Source organism: Cyphomyrmex costatus, unplaced genomic scaffold (assembly GCF_001594065.2).
Source record: "Cyphomyrmex costatus isolate MS0001 unplaced genomic scaffold, Ccosl1.0 scaffold611, whole genome shotgun sequence".
Lineage (NCBI taxonomy): Eukaryota > Metazoa > Arthropoda > Insecta > Hymenoptera > Formicidae > Cyphomyrmex > Cyphomyrmex costatus.
In genome coordinates this window covers 87,104-109,703 of record NW_017280169.1, presented here as the reverse complement: position 1 = coordinate 109,703, position 22,600 = coordinate 87,104, and the positions used below count along the sequence as shown (strand labels likewise).

Below are 22,600 nucleotides of genomic sequence, written 5' to 3'. Positions count from 1 at the left end.
GCGGCGGCGAGAGAGCTGTTATACGAATGTGAGTATCCGCGCGAACCCCCGATCGATGTAAAAAGGATTTTTCTCTCCCTGTTAATATACAGTGTGTGTGTGTGTGGGTGTGCCGTTTTTTGTGACAGATTTACGCGATTACGCGCGAATACGTTGTACGTGGTGTTACACATACATATATATATACGCGCGAGATCCAGAAACGGCGTCAAGATGCCGCTCTTTGGGAAGAAGGACACGAATAAGAAGATCAAGAAGGACGGGAAGGACGACCGATCGCCCTCCGTCGAGGACAAGTACATCCTGAAGGACTGGAAAAGAACCACTGTATACCCCTCCCCCATTTTTTTTCCTCCCTACGTGGCTCCCCCCCCCCCGCCACCCCCTCGAGACACTTGCAGCGGCGAGCCGAGGGAAAACACGTTTTCTCTGACACATGTTTCTCTTTTTTTTTTTTTTAGTACAGCAAAACCGCTCGACACAGCCCTTTCCCGCTTTAGCGGGAAAATATAATCGTCGTCGCGAGTGGATTGTCGCGCGCCGCGATATTTCGCGAGATTGCGGGGCTTATTAGGAATTTAACGGATCGCGCGAACGTCACGGATAAAAAAAAGAAAAAAACCACGTCGTCCCCCTTTCCCCAGATTGATTTGACGCAGTGGTCTCCGCGGATATCGAATTTCCGACTTTAATCGCCATTTACATTTATCGAGGAGCTAATGACACAGACCGAGATCTCAATCTCCGCGTATTTTACTCCGCGGGAAACACACGTCATTCCGCACGTCCGTGAGATGTGCGAAACGTTACGACAAGCACACGTATATATGTGTAAAGTCGCTGATACTTCTTATGCGCTTACGTTTCCGATAAAGATAAACTCCTATCTGCCTCTCGCGGATGCGCGTATTTACGCATTCGTGAGGAATTCTTCTCTCTCGCGTCGATGAAAATCCAAGTTATATTACAGTAAACATATAAAACAAAGATAACGCTTGTTATATTTAAAAAAAAAAAAACAAATGATGATATTAAAAATACGGTATTAAACAGGCGACAAAAAAGATGAGATTCTCATTTTTAAATTTATGGAATAATTTGATAGATATCTAAATCACAAAAATAGGCAAAGGCATATAAGAGTCAAATACAAAATTATAGAAAGCAAATTTATAACATATAATAATACCTTTAATTACAGAGAGTCAAAAATATATATATAAAATATTACCTACTAATTTCTAAAACGCTCGCATGAATATATTAAATTCTAAATTAAAAATAAAACTAGAAAAGCATTACGTTTCGGCTCCGTATTTGGGCCCTCCTCAAATATACAAAAAATTAATAAATTAATTAAACGCAGTAAAATTAACAAAATTAGAACGATAGCGGAGTTGTCGACGGTCATGTTCAACGAACGTTGAGTATTTTCTCAGAGAGAACATAAGAGCTTTGTATTTTTAATATCATCATTTGTTGTTTTTTTTTTTTTTTTCATATTACAGTGTTTTATTTCCACTTTATCACGTTTCTGCATTCGTCTGGACAACAACATAGCGGATTGCACGATAAGGGAAGACGACGTGTATATATCTGTGCGTTATATCTTTCGCGAGAGATCGATCAAGCGTTAGCTTTAACACTTTCATATGCGTCGGCATATCCCGATTCCGCGTGTAACAGATTGCTTACGAGAACAGTTACGTAACCGCGGCGACCGAAGGGGAAGAATGTTGATACATTTACATTCTTTTTTATAACACACTTTTTACTCTAAATTCTTTTGAGCGAAGGACTCATTCAGAGACTGGTATTCATAGTCAGTTCTTTCTTATATCTGAAATAATCCTAAGTACAGTAGATATCAGAAGATCGTATTTACATCTTAAAACGTTACTTAAGACGATTTTAAAGTAAGAACGGTCTGTATGATATCGGCCTTCGAATGAATTTACTCCCAAAAAAATTCAGAGAATATAGCATCGCAAAAGAAACGTGAAATCTTGCTCTTCTCGAGAATAAATTTTTATTTTTTAGGGATCCACTCTAAAAAAAAATCAAAAAACTAAGTACACACGACACGAAACAGCTGTTCAACCATGTTGAAGAGCATAAATAACGATCGAAACTCGAAGGGAGTGATATTCTTCCGGTTCCAATTTGCAAAATGTGAAATCAGGGAAATGTCAGGGAATTAAAAAAATGCGCCAGGAAAATCAGAAAAAGTCAGGGATTCAGCACACTTGTCAGGGAAAATAAAATAGCTGTAAATAAATTTATATATAATTATAATAAGGCTCAATAAATTTAAAAAATAATAAAAAGAAACAGAGCTATGAGCCTAAAAATTCGTTGAATTGTAATATTGATGGTAAATTAATTATGTCATTGTGTTAAATTTTTAACATAATGACATAATTAATTTACCATCAATATTACAATTCAACGAATTTTTAAGCTCATAGCTCTGTTTCTTTTTATTATTTTTTAAATAAATTTATATTTCAAAAAATATTAATAAATATAAATAAACTAATTATGGACTCGTTTTGTTCAAAACAATAAATAAACAATCATAAATTAAAAGACTATAAAGAGTCAACGCAGTTAACAGTGCGAAAATTATTTCAATCTTACAATTAACATGTAGAATACCAGTCGAACGTTTCGGTCTGTGATTTAGTTAAATTTATATTGCCTTGTGCTTCTATGATTGGTTTGGACTACCTTTTTTTTTTTATTTTTGAATTCGTTTCCTCAAGAAAATGTGCATCTACGTTACATTGCTGGATCAACAGAGAATATTTGACATTTTCCGTATTACGATAAAAATACAAGAAACATTGCAAAATATGTATTATTCGAAGTCAGGAAAAATCCCAAAATTTTGTCAGTAAATCAGGGAAATGTCAGAGGAAATGTTACGATTAAAAATTTGTGGCAACCCTGTAATAAAAATGAGCGTCGTTCGAAATTCAGGCGCGATATTATTCTTTCCTCGTTTCCGCGTGCATACATTCCTTTTTCGGTTGCAGAAATGTGATACGAGCATGCATCTCGCGGTGATATCCCAGGATGATCTCTCGCCTGCCCTAAATCCTTGCCTAAATCCGACGAAATTCGTATGACGTGTATGAATACGGCGAGATATCCTTGCAGATTGTCGCGCGTTCCTTTAACCGCAGCTTCCTCCATCGCGATTCGGAAATTGATTTCTAAATGAAAACATCAGGTTTCCATAGCTTTTTCTTAAATAGATTTAATGATTCAAGATGAAGAGTTTCTATTCTGAGAGATTCTAATTCTAAGTGAATTCGGATTTCACGAAAAAAAAAGAATCGATGAGAAAATCTTATTTTACAGCTACACGTAGAAAAATATTATTCTGTTGCTAAAAAAAGTGATTACTCAATTTACTTTTCTTTTAAGTAAAGACAAGATTACGAACGAAAAACAAAAAATTAATTGATAAGAATAATCTTGATGGCTTATAAGAAGTCAAATGCTGTTAACGGTGCGAAATTTATATACAAAAATGTCGAACGTTTCGGTCCCAATGTTTGGACTATCATCAGCGACTTTTTTGAGCAAAGATTAGAAAGTTTAGAAGAACTCATTCGTGTTATTTATTGTTTATTCAAAACAAAAGAATTAATTTTCTTTTGGAGAATATTACAAAATTGATCGAAGGAACGACTTTATATAATAAGCATATCGATTTTGACTAAAAAGATGACCATTAGACGGATTCCATATATTTAATTTTTAATGTTATTTCTAATAATTTGTATATGACTGAAGAGGACTTCTGTGTGAGTCGAAACGTTTCGTAATTTGATTAATTATATTATTTAATAAAGATTGTCCATCTTATATTTCGTGCTTGTTTATAATACCGACATTACAGTATCACATTTTTGTTGTTTTTAAAATTTAACAAGCGTTATTTTAGTATTTATATTTTCATATCGATTTTGTTTTAATTTTTACTAATCTCGATTGAAGTAAATTAGGATTCACGATATGTTTTGAATAAACTCGATACTCGCTGGACTTATGATAGATTTGCAGATATATGAACACCTCTATAAAGTTAGCAACTCTTTTTTTAAAAAATCGACTTTTCGTTAGAGTTCTGATTGCACCCCGAAGAGTTCTGGAGTTCCTGTCTAAAATAAAAAATATTGGGAGTACACAAATTAGTTTCGGTCCGTTTTTTTCTGTTCAAAAATGCAATTTATTTCAAAACAAAATGAATGAACGGATTAATTAAAGTATTGTCCATCGCTGGCTACTACTTTTTCCCATCCCTCAGGCAATTTTCAAATTCCATCTCGAAAAAAATGACTCGTCTTTGGAGGCGATCCAATTTTGGAGCCAATTTTCGATTTTTGCGAAACAAGTGAATCAGTGACTTGCCAAATCGTGCTGCATCCTTCGGAATAACCAGTAATCAGAAGGAGCAATATGTCCGAAGAATACGGCGGGTGCGGTAAAACATCCCGTTTGAGCGTTCCTAAATATTTTTTTCACGACTTTTGCGACACGAGGCCGAGCGTTGTCATGAAGAAAAATAACTTTATCATGTCTTTGCTCGTATTCCGGCCGTTTTTCTCGCAATGCACGGCTCAAACGAATCAATTGTAGCCGATACCGATCGCCCGTAATGGAATCGCCAGGTTTCAGCAGCTCATAGTAAACAACACCCGTTTGGTCCCACCAGATACAGAGCATGATCTTCGAACAATGAATGTTCGGCTTTGGTGTTGATGTTGAGGTCGATGGCAATGATTAACCGGGCTTAGCGTAGTATTTTTTCTTCTTGGGGTTGTAGAATATCCACTTCTCATCTCCAGTCACAATCCGATGCAAAAAACCTTTTCTTTGTTGCCTTTGAATCGGCTGCTCGCAAGTGAAAAATCGCCTTTCAACGTCTCTCGGTTTCAGTTCATAAGGCACCCAATTTCCTTGTTTTTAAATCATTCCCATGGCTCTCAATCGTACAGAAATGGCTCGTTGAGTTACTCCCAATGATTCTGCAAGCTCCTCTTGCGTTTGACTCTCATCTTTTTCGAGTAATGCCTCCAATTCTTTGTCTTCGAATTTTTTTGGCTGTCCAGAGCGAGGCTTGTCTTCAACGCTGAAATCTCCATCCTTGAAACGTCGAAACCATTTCCTACATGATTTATCAGTTGGAGCAGTGTCACCATAAACTTCGACAAGCATTCGATGGGCTTCAGCTGCACTTTTCTTCCAATTAAAGCAGAAAATTAAAACCTCTCGCAAATGCTGCTTGGTTGACACAAAATTCGACATTTCAAACACAGTAAAAATCCAGGTTTTTGTATGAAATTCAAAGCGATATAAACTGTATATTATTAGCAAATGTCTAACCTCTCTGAAACTGCCAAAATTAGCTGTCACTATGAACCATTCACAACAGCCGGAGCTATCTTTGGGAAAATGAACCGAACGAATTTGTACTCCGAATAATTCCGGCGATTTAAGCCAAAAACACCATATAATATCAAAAATTTAGCCAATTTCACAAAACGTATAACGAAAAATCGCGATATCTTCTAAAATATTGATGCTGGCGCTTTGAGTCATAATAACTTTCGTTAGAACTCTTGAGATGCCATCCAGAACTATAGACAAAACTGCTGTAACTTTCAAAAATTTTTTATCCCCCAAGAAATAAAAAAGTCCGATATAAGAAAAAAAATTGCATAGTTCTGAACGCAGTCTAAACAGTTCTGCAGTTCCTGACAAAAATTAAAAATAGTTTCGGTGAATTAAGCCAAAAAAACGAAATAGTAAAAATTTGTGGGGTGCCAGCTTCATAAAACACGTACATAACGAAAAATCGCGATATCTTCTAAAATATTAATTATAGCGCTTTAATCATAATAACTTTCGTCAGAATTCTTGAGGTGTTATCCAGAACTGTTGACGAAACTGCCAGAACTTTCAAAAATTTTTCATCCCTCGGGTGACAGAAATTTTTGAAAGTTCTGACAGTTTCGTCGACAGTTCTGGATAGCACTTCAAGAGTTCTAATGAAAGTTATTAACACTCAAACCGCGCTAGGATTGATATTTTAAAAGATATCGCGATTTTTCGTTATGCGTTTTGTAAAGTTGGCACCCCAAATTTTTGATATTATATGGTTTTTTTTTTTTTTGCTTAAATCGCCGGAATTATTTTTTATTTTAGACAGGAACTCCAGAACTCTTTGGGGTGCAATCAGAACTCTAACGAAAAGTTGATTTTTTTGAAAAAGAGGTGCTAACTTCACAGAGGTTATACAAACTTTTGAAATACTTGAAACAATTATTATTTGCGAACAGTGTGTATTTTTCTGAGTATATGAGAAAGTGGGGCTTTTTATTTTTATAGAATTTTCACCTAACACAATATCTGTTGTAGACGATCCTGTAAACGAATTAGGAAACTGATACTAACAATTAATTCATCTTTTCAACATTACGGACAAGGAAAAAATCGATCGCGAATTGACCGAAGAACCAAGGCGGTTAAAAATAAGGCATCCTGCGACTTTTGGACATGCCTCGGTCTTTGACACGCGTTTTGCAGTTTCTTTCGTATACCTATACCTGCAGATATTACAATAGATACGTGTATAAGTGATAAATGGCTTATAAAAAACGAGGCTCGTGCTAAATAAATAAATGGAAGTGTTTCGAATTAATTTCTTCTATTTTTTCGTATCAAAGTACCATTAATACGGCATAACTTTTTTTCGCGAATCGTGAACTGCTTTTTCCTATGCGACCAACGGATTTTTGCGTGTTTTTCTTCCTTTTGCGATGTCGCGTATATAAAACATGTTTTCAAATGGCGCTTAGTATGCATTAAATCGCATTAAAATCTAATGTATATGCGTCCATAACGGCACTTTGAAATTGCTTTCTTAAACGTGTCATCACCTGGAATTTCTATCTTAGTGGTACATCGCGCGCGTCGGATTTATGAGCTCTTAAAGACTCTTACAACACAAAAATTTGGATATCTCTTGCCGCATCATTATTACACATTTTTCTATGTGTCACTTTATTTTTAGTTTTTCAATCGTTCTCGTAGTTAAGAGAGTAAAATTTCGGTATGCTACTCCATTGCAATGCTTTTCAACTAAATACTTAATGACTTTTTGACTGAGATTGAGATCAACTTATTGTTAGACACAAGTGGGCTAAATACCATTAATCAATTTTCTTCGTTGCTTTGTATAAGAGCGCGCGTTATGTACATCTATAATACTTTTTCAAAAAATGTTTAGGACGCGAGGACACATATTTCAATAATTAAATTTATCAATACTATTTGTCAATTATTACGTCATTCGTATAGGTATAACAGTTTGACAATGCATATTGCAATATAACGAACATGTAATTTAAGAACATTAAACGTTTAATATATTTTTTATTATTATATTATTTTATTATATATATTTTTAATTTTATAATATTTATTATACTACAATTTTCTAATATATATTTTTAGATGAATATAATGATTTATTAAAAAATCGAAATTAATATAAAATCGATTATCTTTGTTTAATTGCGTGTGTAAATAACTATATACATAAATATGATAAACATTAGAAATTATTGGATCTTATGTTTTGTTATTTAGTTGTAACAATATATTTTTATAGTAACAGCTTGTTTTTTAATTTTAAAGAGGAAGTTTTAATGACGCTGCAGCAAGCGGCCACTTCTAGCGGCCACATGCGAGACGCTAGAAACGAATAGCAGTGCGGGCCCCCCGATTTTATAATACGTTTTAATTATACTTTTTATAAAGTATAATTAAGACGTATTTCTATAAAAAATTCATTGAAAATAATAATTCACACTACATAGCGATAAACGAGAAAAGATTAAGTTAAAAATAATGTATACGGAAGAAGGGCCAGTAAAACAATTACGAAATTTAAATTTAAATGATAACCATACATAGAAATTTAAAATAATACAAAGAAGTTTAATATAAATATAACACATAATACGTTTCGACTCCGATCAGGTCATTCTTAATGTTATAGTTAGTATTGTATAAAAATCGTTGTACAGTAAAAATTACATAACATTATAAATATTACTTCCACAGAAAATTATAAATCGTTATGCTTTGATAAATTTCGTATTCTTCATCTTGCAATTCAGGGCTGGGCATGTATTTAAAATACTTTTATTTGAAAACGATAATTGTAAGACAATTGTATCATGTATTTTGTATTTCAACAGCGTACATGAAAATATTTTGCATTTTATATTTTATGGAAGTATATAAAAGTATTTTGTATTTCACAAGTATTAATAATGAAAGATTGAAAGTATTTTGTATTTTAAATACTAAGATATTGAAGATTGTTATTATTTAAATTACGAAGTACATAAAGCTTTTGAGGCTTTCACGGGTATTTTCTTCAATTGTACCATAAGGTTTGCGGGCTATCGCCGTGTCTTTCTTCATTACTAATGCCGTCGTTTCGTGAACCATATCGTTCATTTCATCAGGGCGAGGGGTGCGCTGATGAAGTGAATGGTATGGTTCACGAAACGATGGCATTAATAATGAAGAAAGACACGGCGATAACCCGCAAACTTTCTGGTACAATTGAAGTACATAAAGCTTTCAATCTTTTAATTTTAAATACAAAATACGTAATACTTTCATGTACATCGCTGAAATGTAAAATATAAAATCTACTTTTATTGCGAAAAAAACTGTATTTTAAATAAAAGTATTTTAAATACATGCCCAGTCCTAATGTTGCGAGTTGTAATAAAGTTATTAATAAAGAAATAATCTAAATAGTGACCGCAGAACAAAAAAGAATTACTACCAATTCAATAAAAATTTAGTTGTATATAAATCTGTTAGTATACCTTGAAGTTATATATGTAAAATTTTTTTTAGGATCATAGAGTAGATAAACATGAAAATAAGAGAGAAGCAACTACACTGACAGTCATCCACATCGTGGTGGCACTTGTAATCATAGCAGCAAATTTGCACAACAGTAAGACATCTGATTGCGACGACTTCTGATAATGTAATGTCAAGCTGGAAAATGCTAAGAAAGGAGAATTGGCAAGAGGAGGACAGAGACAGACAGACAGACAAAGAGAGAGAGAGAGAGAGAGAGAGAGAGAGGTTAGAAGGAAGATATTAGGAAGGGGAAAGAGAATATATGATGTAATATATTATTATATAATATATTATTATTAGATAAAAAAGTTTAAATTTTTGAGGATTTTTTTTTAACATGGCTTAATTATCTTATCTACCACTCCATAAATGACGCCTCTCTTGTGACCAACTGGATGGTGTGAGTGAAAAACCTTTTCCGGGAGATTCCTTAATTTTCATTTACACCATCCAGTTTGTCACTTATATTTATATTAAACTTCTTTGTATATTTTTTAAATTTCAGTGTACCAATGTTATCATTTAAATTTAAATTTCGTAATTGTTTTACTGACTCTTTACCCTTTTTCTATATACATTGTTTTGAATTGATAAAGCCTTATAACGTTTATTAAATTAAAAATATTGTAAGTAATAATAAAAATACGTTATATAAAGTATATGTATAAATAATATAAAAAATATTGTTACTACACGCGCGCATGGTGCTAGAGGTTCGGAAAAAATTTTAAAATGTAGTCTAATAAGACTACGAGAAAACCGAAATGCTATATAGTTTTCAATATCACACCTCCATTGTTTATTTAAAAATTAATAAACTAATGCGTAATAATGTTCAAAATTATGTAGTGTTTCGGTCTTCTCGTGTCTCAGACTACATTTAAAAATTTTTTCCGAATTTTTATCACCATGCGTGTAGCGACAATATTTTTTATATAATATTATTTATATTTATATTTTTTAATATATTTTTATTATTATTTACAATATTTTTAACTTAATCATTTCTCGTTTATCGGCGTGTAATGTGAGTTATTATGTTCAATGAATTTTTTATGGAAATACGTTCTTAATTATATTTTTTATGATCGGGAGCCCCGCACTGCTATTCGTCCCTGGCGTCTCGCATGTGGCCGCTAGAAGTGGATTAAAATGCCCGTTATTTTGTAACAATGTTGAAATTAAAGTCATATTTTATTTATTCATGTTTCTGAAATTTTTTTATTGAAAGAAATTCGAAGATATAAAATTTAGACAGAATGTTTTTTTACTTTTTTTGATATTACTTTCGGGGTATTATACATACTTTTCAAAATACATTTGTAGTAACGCTTAGACATATATATATATATATATGTTTCATTGCATTTGTGTCAGAATTTATTATTTGCTGTACATACATATACGCAAAGACCAGTTTATAACTGACTATAACTGTACTTTTCGTTTAAAAAAGATAAATAGTTTAATTCCATAAATGAATAACACTATCTGAGAAATACAACACACATATTGGGTCTCTAATTGTAAGTAAATTTACTTGGGACTGATTGCGCTAAAATATATTGTATTTTCCTTTGTTTAGGGGAGCATTCTCTGAAGTGAGACTGGCGGAAAGTAAAGAGAAGCCAGGTCAAATGTTTGCCGTAAAGATCATCGACAAAAAGGCGCTAAAGGGCAAGGAAGATTCGTTAGAGAATGAAATCAAAGTTCTGCGAAGGTAAGACGCAATGCGATTCTGAGAGCTGGACCATATGTATTTTCAGTAGAAAAATTTTTTTATTTACCAGTACTGTAAACTCCTTGTTTGTGGTATATAGTTGCTCTTTGATATTTAGATATTTGGAAAACATGACAATTGAGTAATTTAAGTACCAGTTCTATTATCGCTGGAATCGACCTCGAATATACTTATACGCATGCTTCTCTCTAACAAACATTCTTTACCTCGTAAGAATCATTATTTTTTGAGTATCATTCCCTCCTGCCCTTGTAGCTTTGAGTATATATCAGATAGATTCATATATCATGGCATCACAAGTGTAAAGCTAAAAGGTATTATTGACATTCGCTTTCTTGGAAAATTATTTTGGGAATCGTAAATTGTTCGATATCTGTTCTGTTATCATTAATCATATGGGAAAAAGTAATAGCTTTAAGCTATAAACTACCCAATCGTTGTGCTTTCTCACTTATACAATGTTATCATGGTGTTATAACTCAGCACTAAAGATGCTCTCAGAAAGATGTTTTTTGTTTCCAAGGAGCGCTGTGACATGGTATTTGGGAGTGAGCTCTGATGGCTGTCGTCTGTCCTATTATCTTTGATGTTGTATGCAAATGCCTCATATATAAGCTATATATATTGTCTCGATGCTGTTAAACATATATCAGGCATAATGCAGACTCAAAAGTCTTCTGTCATAATTCTTTATCCTTGTGGATATATATGTACTTACGTCTTTTTCTTTAACCCTTTGGCTGGATACATGTTGAAGTGGTATTATATTTTACAGTGTTTATTAGCATTGAACTCTTTCTATTGGGTTATTCTATTTTATTGCGACTTATATACACAGTAGTGGACAAAATAAATCATACACCTTTAAAGAAATTGAATTTGTTTGTGTATTTTTTTAACGAGCAAATAAATTATTGGATACAAAAAAATCAAAGTATTTGAAAGTATTTACATAAAGAAAATGTGAAATAATTAAAATTTTATGCTCAATTCTTTTGTAAAAAATTTATTTTTTAATATTGATACATTTTATCTTGGACAAAATAAGTCGTACACTTAAATAAGTATAACATAGGATCTCGTCAATGTTTATATTTCGTCGTTCTATTACTGTTCGTCATTTCATTGTTTGTTTACTTTGTTTCTACGTTGTAACAATTATAATTTACGTGTTCGATGGATTAGTAATAATTATGACAAACAAGAACAATGTCAGAGAAACAAATTTCTCTTGATATCCGAAATTTGGTAATTCGTGACCGACAGAATGGTGATTCCTTTAGAATAATCGCTGATAAATATGCAATCTCTGTTGGAACAATGCAGCACATTTGGAAAAAGTACGAAACATATGGGATTGCGATAAACTATTCCGGAAAAGGTCAGAAACGGGCTACAACTTCTCGCGATGACACCGGAATTGTTCGAATGGTAAAATTCAATCCGAAGCTATCTCGCAAAATATTGTGGAATCGATGAATCTGAATGTCAGCAGACGCACTGTGCGTCGCAGACTTAAAGGAATCTGGACTGAAAAGCGTGTTCGCATCAAAGCGTCCTTTCATCAATAAAATAAATAAGAAAAAGAGATTCGAATTTGCCAAAAAATACGTGAATATGCCTCTATACATATATTTTGGAAAACAGTATTATGATCGGACAGCAAATTTGAATTATTCGGACAAAAACGACAGTCTAGGGTATGGCGAAAAACAGATGAAACTCTCAAAGAAGTCAATATTCAAAAGCCTGTAAAATATAGAGGTGGTAATATCATGATATGGGGATGCTTTGCCTGATGTCGATAATTTGGCTCAAATTAAAAACATTATGACGGCAGAAGGTTGCAAATGCACTGTGCGAGAATTAAAAGAATCTCTTTTGAAATTAGATTTAGAAAATAACTTTATCTTCCAAAACAAGATAACGATCCGAAGTATAAGGCAAAAGAAAACCACTGCCTTTTTCAAATCTAATAAAGTATTAAAAGCAAAAGGTGGGCGCATCAAGTACTAAGTACATTAAAATTAATTTTATTTGTTTGTTACTTATTATTTCTAAAAGTGTATGATTTATTTTGTTCAGAGTAAAATGTATCAATATTAAAAAATAATTTTTTTACAAAAGAATTGAACACAATTTTAATTATATCACATTTTCTTTATTTAAATACTTTGATTTTCTTGTATCCGATAATATCTATTTGCTCGTTAAAAAAACAGTTACACAAACAAATTCAATTTCTTTAAAGGTGTATGATTTATTTTGTCCACTACTGTATCAGCTAAATCGAGACGTGCCAAAAGAATTAACAGTAATTACAAAGAAAAATCAATGCTTAAGAATCCTGTTGTATGGTATCTCTCTCGTTATATTATCATTTATTGATCAACACTATAAGAATACAAGGTGCTACATCATACACACACACACACATATACTAATATGCATATATACATATATCATACATGTCCATCATATACATACTCAGAGTTTTATAACTGAAAACTTGCTCTATATTCATCATGTTAAACGCACCAACATTGAGAAACCATGCATACATGCATGCAAGACATGCATACATTTATAACGACAAGGTTTTCTTTTTAAATATAATGGATGTGAAACTTACATAAAAATTTCAATTTACATGTTTTATAAATAAATGTGATAAAGTTTATATTTTAAATTTCGCGAAAAAATATTGCTTGCATACATGGAAATTCAATAATATCGATTGCACACATTTTGATAATATATTAAGGTGTGTCAAAGGTAAAGATACATCTATTTTCATACCGCTATCACTTGCCTTTCGAGACCAACGCGACACTAACTCTGTTGCACCGTGTTTGTATAACTATCTACATCAATTTATATCACATACAAATCCATCTTCAGATCTTCTATATACATCATGCAGGAAGAACGGAGTTCGTCAATGGTAAAGAATATATAAAGTCAGAGAAAACCTCGTAAGCGATCAGCTGCTCCTGATGTAATATTACGTAATTGTGTATGGTATTTTTATTATACTTCGTAGGTTCAGTGAGAGTGCGACACCACAGAGTGGTGGCGGATCGCTCAAGTCGGATAGTAATGGCGAAAAGAGATGGTAAGTGCGGGCCCCAGAGTATGGGCACCAGCTACCTATACCGTTCGCAGTATATTCTGTATCACTCGACGATATGCCATACATTTTTACATTTCAGATTATGTATTGTTATCTATATATAAAGACACAATTGTGCACGACTTGTGCACGTTCATCACGACGTAGCGTTAAACACAGTTTTGGTATCCTTTGTACTTTGCCACCTTTCGCTAAGCGAGAATCTACAGCGAATAGGGAGAATTTGCATGTCCCACCTCTCTTGGCATAATTTTACGCGGAAGAGATAAATCTAGGCTGCAAAGACTCTGTCAGAATGCTCGTGCTAATGTATATAAAATAAAACACTTTGTAGGTATTTTTCTTCTGTGCAAAATTACCAGGAAAGGAAGGGATATGTAAATACCTTGTTTATCCAACTGCACATGCAAATTCTATGTGAGTTTATAATCACGTCGTAAAAATGAATGACTTTTCAAGTATAAACACAATATAAATTGGCAGTAAATAAATTCGACGACAGCCGTTAGATAAATACCCAGACAGCACAGAACATCTATTGGAGACATCCAGACTTGATTTCAATCTGGTCCAAACGTCTATGGACTTAGTACGAATGGTTTAAAAATACACGTTATTCAACGTACAAAGTATGTTTACATTTGAACATTTAAAAAATGTTTATCTGAAAATTTTTTTAAATCGCACGAGGAATTTTACTTTTGTTATCTGCAGTAACGCGAAAATTTATCAAATTAAAGCTTAGTTTAGACAGCACGCAACAAGCGGCAAGTGTCAAGCAACAATAGCTTGCTGCTCGCAGTGATAAGAATTAGGAATCTTTTGCCTCCAGCATACAAATTTGTCTGGATTGTGGTCTAAAATTTGTTTAATATATTATATTAATTTAGTCCAGTTTTAGTCCATTGCATTCTAAATAGACGTTTTTAAGAAGTCCAAAATGGATGTTTTTAAAATGTTTTTAAAATATCCATGGATCTAATTTGGATGTTTTTAATATGTCCAAACGTCCAGCATGTACGTTTTAAATACATTTTTTAAACATTACTGTGCTGTCTGGGTACATACTGTTCTTAATCATAGAATGGAATCTGATTTGCACAATAAGAGTCTAGAGACTTAATCAACTAATATATAGTGTCAGATAAAAATTTCATTCAGAATGAAGATTGCGTTTACGATGACATCGATAACAAAGATATATTATTTCTGTTATGACGACATGACAGCATAATTTATATGCGGAATGTTTTATCATATTGCAGGTATGCAAAAAAATAAGAATTTATTTCAATTGTGCTTTTAAATATTTTGTTTGTACATACATTTTTATAGTATATATAATTTTGTTCGTGCATTCGCAATATTAAAAATTATACAAAAATAGAAAGTATATAAAAAAAAAACTTGTACATAACGTATTAAAAGAATAAGTAAGACTATATCCTAATACTTTTTAGATTTCAATCCAAAACTGTGTTATTTTATATTTTATAAAACGTGTTTTCTTTCAAAGAAATAACGTAACGAATATTGTAAAAAATCAAATTATAAATATCCTGATTACTACAATTTATCATATGTACTTTATAAATATTTTTTGTTTCAGTTTTTGTTATTTAGAAAAATAAAATATTGGCGTAAATATTTATTTATCTATATATTATCATATATAGATTAATAAACATTTACGCCAATATTTTATTTTTCAATTATCATTGATATGTAAAACTAATTTGAAAAAAAGAATTTCATATTTATTTAACTGTCTATCGAAAAAGGAATAGCAAGTTGAAATATTTGATTCTTTTATTTATAGAAACGTATTGATTTCGGCGTTTCTATCTTATACATAAATATTATTTAAATTTAATTGTAGAAAATTTTACAAAGTATATTATACGATGCATTTCTAATACTACTTGTCTATCGTTGTTTATCAGTAGATTATCTTTATTGTGTAAGTTGTACAGCAATCGTAGATCACTACATGTAAATCAGAATAAACGCGCGTCACGCTTTATAAAGAAGAAAAACTGTCTTATATAATAATATAAATACTCCACGTTCATATATATTCTATCTGTAAAAAAACTTGCACATATCCACATGCTGACTCATTCGATACGATGTTGTTATAGTGTTTTTAGTGACTTGATATGCGAAAGATCAATTATGTTGCATACAGAAGTTTGTATCTTAACGAGCTAGCGAACGTATTTAATAACGAACACATTTTCACAAGGTAATATAACATGAAATATGTACAAGGGATAATGAAATATTTGAGTTTCATGAATAAAACAGTGTAGGATGTGCTAAAGTTGAGCAAAGGTTATCGCTGTATAGACTCATTATGAAATAATTGTAATCTAGAGAAAATTCTCTTTCTTTTCATATTTGTATATATATTTACAGAAATTAAATTGTTACGTTGACATTTTCATTTACATGACACAATTGCAATAGCTAATGAATAATCTCTTATATCTTTAAGATCCTTGTACATATTTGGTAGATATTGCTTTGTTACTATTGAATAATACTTTATAAATAGTTATCTCTCTACGTGGATGTGATTGTCTGTATTTAATTAACAATCTGTGTGCCAAGTATAATTTTAGCAAATATTGAAGCATGTTTTATTAATAGATTATACAGTTAACGTTAAGCTACTTTGCATTGCTTCTTAATGTTATTTACCATGTACAAGTTTATTACGATATTTTATTATTTTGCGAGTTCAAGATTGTTAATTATATATGTATAAATGTGTAAATATTACAATTATAATAGCGAATATATTTATATGTGTATAAATAAATTATTTGGATTGAATATAATTTTTAATAACAATGAATGTAGCTTTGTATCTGTATCTCGGAAAAAGAGGATTTTGTATTCTCAATCTTTTAATATTTGCCAATAGTAAAAAGAGCGCTGAACTATTTTGTAATTTAAATGTTCAATTTATCAAACGATTGAGAGATTCTTATTATTAAATTATAATTTCTATACATATTTTAGTTCTTCTCAAGATAAATATACATAATATTGCTGTATATGTATAATTTATTATAGATATTTATAATGAAAAGTAAGTTGTTCTTGTCTTTCAAAAAGTCTTTGTGTTTTCTCTTGCTTTGATTAATTTTTATCTCATTTTTATCTTGCGTTCTTTTAAAGAGATACGTATAACAGCACAATATAAAGTTCAATAAAAAATTGACTTTTACTCAATTATCATATAGAGTGAAGATTATTGTAATATATAACATATTAAAAATCATCGAATCAATTCTCGTTATATATATATATAATACTGCATAACGGCTTTAAATTAGAAAAAGAAAACATGATATTATTCCAGGCTAACCCATCCCAACATCGTTCAATTGCTGGAGACGTTCGAGGACAAGCACAAAGTCTACTTAATTATGGAATTGTGAGTAATACGTAATTTTCTATTATTTTTTTTTTATATAATAATACCGAAGATATCTGAGATATTCAAAAGATGACTGTTTCATATTGTATTAGGGTTACTGGTGGTGAACTATTCGACAGGATTGTCGAGAAGGGCTCGTACACAGAAAAGGATGCATCTGGTTTAATAAGACAAGTACTCGAGGCGGTAGACTACATGCACGAACAGGGTGTTGTTCACAGAGATCTCAAACCGGAGAATCTCTTATATTATAGTCCGGACGAGGACAGTAAGATTATGATCAGCGATTTCGGCCTATCGAAGATGGAAGATTCTGGGATTATGGCGACTGCTTGCGGTACGCCAGGATATGTCGGTGAGTTATTGAGAGAACGAGGAGGAGAGAGAGAAAAGAGAAAATAGAAACGGATTTCAAGCATCGATGATCAAACATGCGCTATTTTGGCGATCCGCAGCACCCGAGGTTCTAGCGCAGAAACCATATGGCAAAGCGGTGGATGTGTGGAGTATAGGAGTCATTTCGTACATTCTCCTGTGTGGATATCCTCCGTTTTACGACGAGAATGACGCCAATCTGTTCGCACAAATTTTGAGAGGTAACGGAATAAATTTTTAAACAAAATAGAGTCTGCGATAAAATCGGATGCGGTGTTACGGCAGTTTAATCGCTACTTTTATGATGAATAATCTTGTAAGAGAAGTTTAATAAACTAATTGGATTCGTAAAATATATTAAATCAATTTAAAATTGCATCTTTAAAGTAGATCTTTTTACATATTCAGTACAATAGATATTTTTGTACAATATTAATATAAGTAAAAAGAAATATAATGTTAACGTTTGAAAATAAAAGTATAATACAATACATAACAATAAATAATTTTGAGATACTAAAACATTTTGTTTGATTTAAAATACTATCTTCCGCGTAAATGTTTATGTAAATATGTCTTTGAAATAAATATCTGATTGATGTAATTATAATAAACTTGTATAATCCATAATAAAAAACTAACTAGATTATTGTAGGTGAATTTGAATTTGATTCGCCATATTGGGATGATATCAGTGCTTCTGCAAAGGATTTTATTGGAAAGCTGATGTGCGTCAATGTTGAAGAACGTTATACGTGCAAGCAGGCTCTTGCGCACCCATGGTAAGAATCTTTAGAATTATTTCAGAATAAAAATTACTGAAAGAGTTTATTTTGCATATTTGCATGTTAATGCAGTAGTAATAAAATTCTGCAATAACCAAGTTATTTTGCAAACGTAAACAGAGCAGGAATATGCAATGAAAGCTTTAAATGTAAATTTGAATATATCTGTATCTTAGATGCACAAATATTACAGAACCGATTTACTTATGAAATAATATATATATATATATATATGGATGAAATAAGTAGTGATAGATATATTTTTGAAGTACTTGTCATTAGTTTATATTTGAAAAATCCAATAATTTTATATTATCATGTTTAATAATGAATAATTACTTGCTCGGTAGTCCAATTTATTTAAAACAATTTGACAAAATGACAAACATAACAGAATGACAGACCCATTGACAATTAATAAATGATACCGTTATGATATACTATATTTGTTATTACACATTATTTCGAAATACTTTTATATTTTTTAGCACACACAATGTATACAGTTTTGAACACAATGCAATACAGTATTAATATTTTTAGGATTTCCGGCAATGCCGCTAGCAATAAAAATATTCATGGTACTGTATCTGAGCAACTTAAAAAGAACTTCGCCAAATCAAGATGGAAGGTTGGTATTTGTCGATTAATTAGCATACTATTAATTGTCTATGTATTTTTACCTACTAAGCACTATAGGAGTGTTGTTGTGTCATGATTGCAGCAAGCGTACCACGCAGCCACGGTCATACGTCAGATGCAACGGCTAGCGTTAAACAGTGGCCAGCAACAGCAGCAACAGGAGAGTACAGGCTCGATCGGCCCCTCCAGCGATAATCTCACGCAATATCGAGAGCAATCGCAGGTTAGCTACAACCAGCACGCGCCGCCCTCGAGCAATCTCAGCAATTGAAGCAAACGCGAGCCGTTGCTCATCATGTCAAGCCTGATGTTTACGAATCTCACTTCTCACACCATTCCAGTCACTCCCGCTGACTACTCGACTCCGCTATACATGTGTCACGAACGCTTCAAGCTAAAGGGGAACACACGCACTGTTCGCTCTGTCCGCTCTCTTTTAAAACAACTTGTGTCGCGACTTAGGAAGCAACAGAAGCATAAGAAGAGCTGGGCTTTAGGCACCGTTTAGAATCATGCCCGCATACGCGACATAGCTGTCGCTCTTAAGCTACGGGGATAGATTAGAGCCAATTTGCTTCACGCCGGTGACGCGTACATATACACGTATTATGTGTATATGTACGCGTATGTACATGCAAAAACACAATTACTATCGAAAGGCGTAAACTACAATTTGCTTTGGCTGGTCCATGCGATACAATACAATTTGTACCCTCTTCTATAGCAGTACGACAGTTACGTTCGCAGGCTTTATTCTTATGATTTACGACGTTTTCTACGTTACACACGCATAAGCAATAGTTCGTAGCAGTTCGCTGAATACGTTTCGCATCGATCTGACAGAATAAGAGGCGGTTTACATCTCTAGAGATAAAACTTGAAGATTGTGTGTCGCAATCATGCCTGCACACTTTGTTAGATCGAATCGGTTCTATATATATTATATAGAAGTATCTATACATATAAATATATGCATTACGCAAACAGTACAACGACAAGTTTTTATATTTTATAAAATTCGGTGTAATAAGTAGCGCGGCTGTTTGATATAATTCTGTGCAACCTAGAGACCTGTATCATTAGACCCGGAACGAATATGATTCCATGTTATGGTTCCTACGTAATTCGATCCTCGCACAACGTAACATACACCTTGGTATGATAGAGAATATTCCCTATCTACTTCACAAGTCGATGATATGCGAAAACTTAATACAATACCAAAACGTAGACGAGAGGTCGCTTAGTGCACAGAGACATAGCCTGATTTGTTTCTTTTTCTCTCTTGTTCTCATCTTGTTTTATTTCGTTTTTTTTTTTTTTTTTTTTGTAACTAAGACATGGCCCCGCTTATGTAAATGCTTACACAGACACTTGTGCTATTTTATGTAATATGTATCCTGTATGTATACTCCTCTCTTTTAACATATACGTAGTGATAATATTATATTAATATGAGGCCCCCCGAACGGAATCCGCTAAGCTAGCTTGACACTTAAAAATGTATATGTACATTATTCTGCTAACATTAATTATATATATATATATATATATATGTACACAGGAAGGGGCATTTAAAACAGGTCACCTGAATAACTCGCTTGTATTCGTTTTAAAATGCTCTATCAGAATGTAAGTAAAAAAACATATCCATTTAAAAAAACAGATTCGACCTTTGCTTATCCTTTACGCCTCCACCTACAAAATAATTATTGACATCACATTATGTGCCTCTCGAAACCAAGCAACTTTTGTTTGATACTTTTTCTTCTATTGTTAAAAACAAGCGAATTATTCAAGTAACCTGTTTTAAATGCTCCTTCCTGTATATACATTAGACTGACAAGCAAAAAAAATTTTTTTTTAATTGGCCTCAGCTCAAAAGCTTCCGTTTTATCCCTAAATTTTTATTAAAAACTATTAAGATCTAGAGGTCGCTAGTGAGCGATTTTTAAATTAAAGGTTCGATTTTCTTTAATACATGTTTGACTTGATGCAAAAATGGCTTGATTCGGATTTTAAATGTGGTACTGTATGTCTTTTTGATCGCTGAACACGATGCAATAATTCATTTAGCTCTACGATAAACGCCTTAAGAAATAAAGCATGATTAATACGAAAAAATGATCAAATTTGACATGAATTGGAAGCTTTCGAACTGAGGCCAATTAAAAAAAAATTTTTTTTGCTTATCAGTTTAATATATACAGGGTGCGTCACCAAAATCCAGACAAATTGAACAATATCTTTAAACAAAATGTTTTTAATGAAAAATTAAATATTACAAAAAATCCTTTTACGTGGCACTTGGGGGATTCTTATAGAGTATAATTATTCGATATATTCCCCATTATCTGGAATGACGGTCTCTATTCTCGGTTTGAAGCGTTCGCACGCACGCTGTAATGTAGCGCTCCCAGTATCCGAAAAATCGGAATTTTGAATTCATGATGACTACACACGAATTTATTTTTATGTATTTTAATTCCTGATGAATTGAAATAGGTAGAATATGGATTTGTGTAGTTATTGCTGAATCCAAAATTCTAATTTTTCGGGTACTGGGCTGTCCATGCCGAGGAATGCTGCCTCAATAGCGGTCCTCAATGACGTCACATTAGGATACCGAGACTTGTTAGTGATCCTTTCAACTACGCTTCATACGTAGTAGTCCAAAGGATTTAAATCTAGGCTGTTGGGAGGCCAGAATTCCTTGGACCAAAACATATCGATATTGTCTGAGAGCCAATTTTGAATCAAATGACTCGTATGAGCCGGTGCACCGTCCTGTTGAAAAATTCTTCAGCAATTCGACGCATTGTTGGCTCGCTTACACCAACAATCGATGCTAATTTTCGCAACGATTGCCCTGGGTCATCCGGAATCAGCGCTTGAGTCTTTTCAACGACTGCGAGGGTCTTCGTGGTGCGTTCTTTCGAGTGACTCTTCCTCGCTGGCATACTGGAACTTTCGTTGGACTGTTCTAAAACCGTAAATTTGGCCACAATGTCATAAACGGTTGATCTCGGGTATCCAAAAAAATCGAATTATTTCCGTTGCTGAGCGCCCAGCGCGAAGACCTATAATCGCGACTCTTCGATTACACTCCGCACTTGGTTTCAATATCGTGGCCATTTTGAGAATATGACTGTTTACTAGAAGCATCAGGCTTTCTTGGAAAACCAACAACATCCTCTGGCAGAGGCACAATATAGCGGAAAATTTAATTTGTCCGGATTTTGGTGACGCATCCTGTATACATATATATGTATATAAAGATATTTTTTGCATATATATATATATATATATATATATATATATATTGCACTACTACTTCTATTTCTACAGGACGTAAGGTGTACATGCATAATGTACATTTAGACTCACATAAACTATCTTACGTGCCTGATTTTAAGATGACATGAGGAACAATTCTGTAATATTACTATCATATCGTGATCTTAATTATTTTCGTGTACGCATAAAGGTATGATGTTGCTCTGTTATTT

General features: G+C 32.7%; 1 protein-coding gene across 1 annotated transcript; it reads left to right on the top strand.

Moving 5' to 3' along the window:
- Positions 1–147: 147 nt before the first annotated feature.
- Positions 148–20,357, top strand: CaMKI (Calcium/calmodulin-dependent protein kinase I). Its single transcript, XM_018547275.1, has 9 exons — positions 148–313; positions 10,543–10,687; positions 13,752–13,823; positions 17,212–17,286; positions 17,382–17,644; positions 17,745–17,885; positions 18,320–18,446; positions 18,993–19,080; positions 19,174–20,357. Exons 1-9 carry the CDS (start codon positions 214–216, stop codon positions 19,360–19,362), a joined length of 1,200 nt encoding a protein of 399 aa, XP_018402777.1. The 5' UTR covers positions 148–213; the 3' UTR covers positions 19,363–20,357.
- Positions 20,358–22,600: the final 2,243 nt, after the last annotated feature.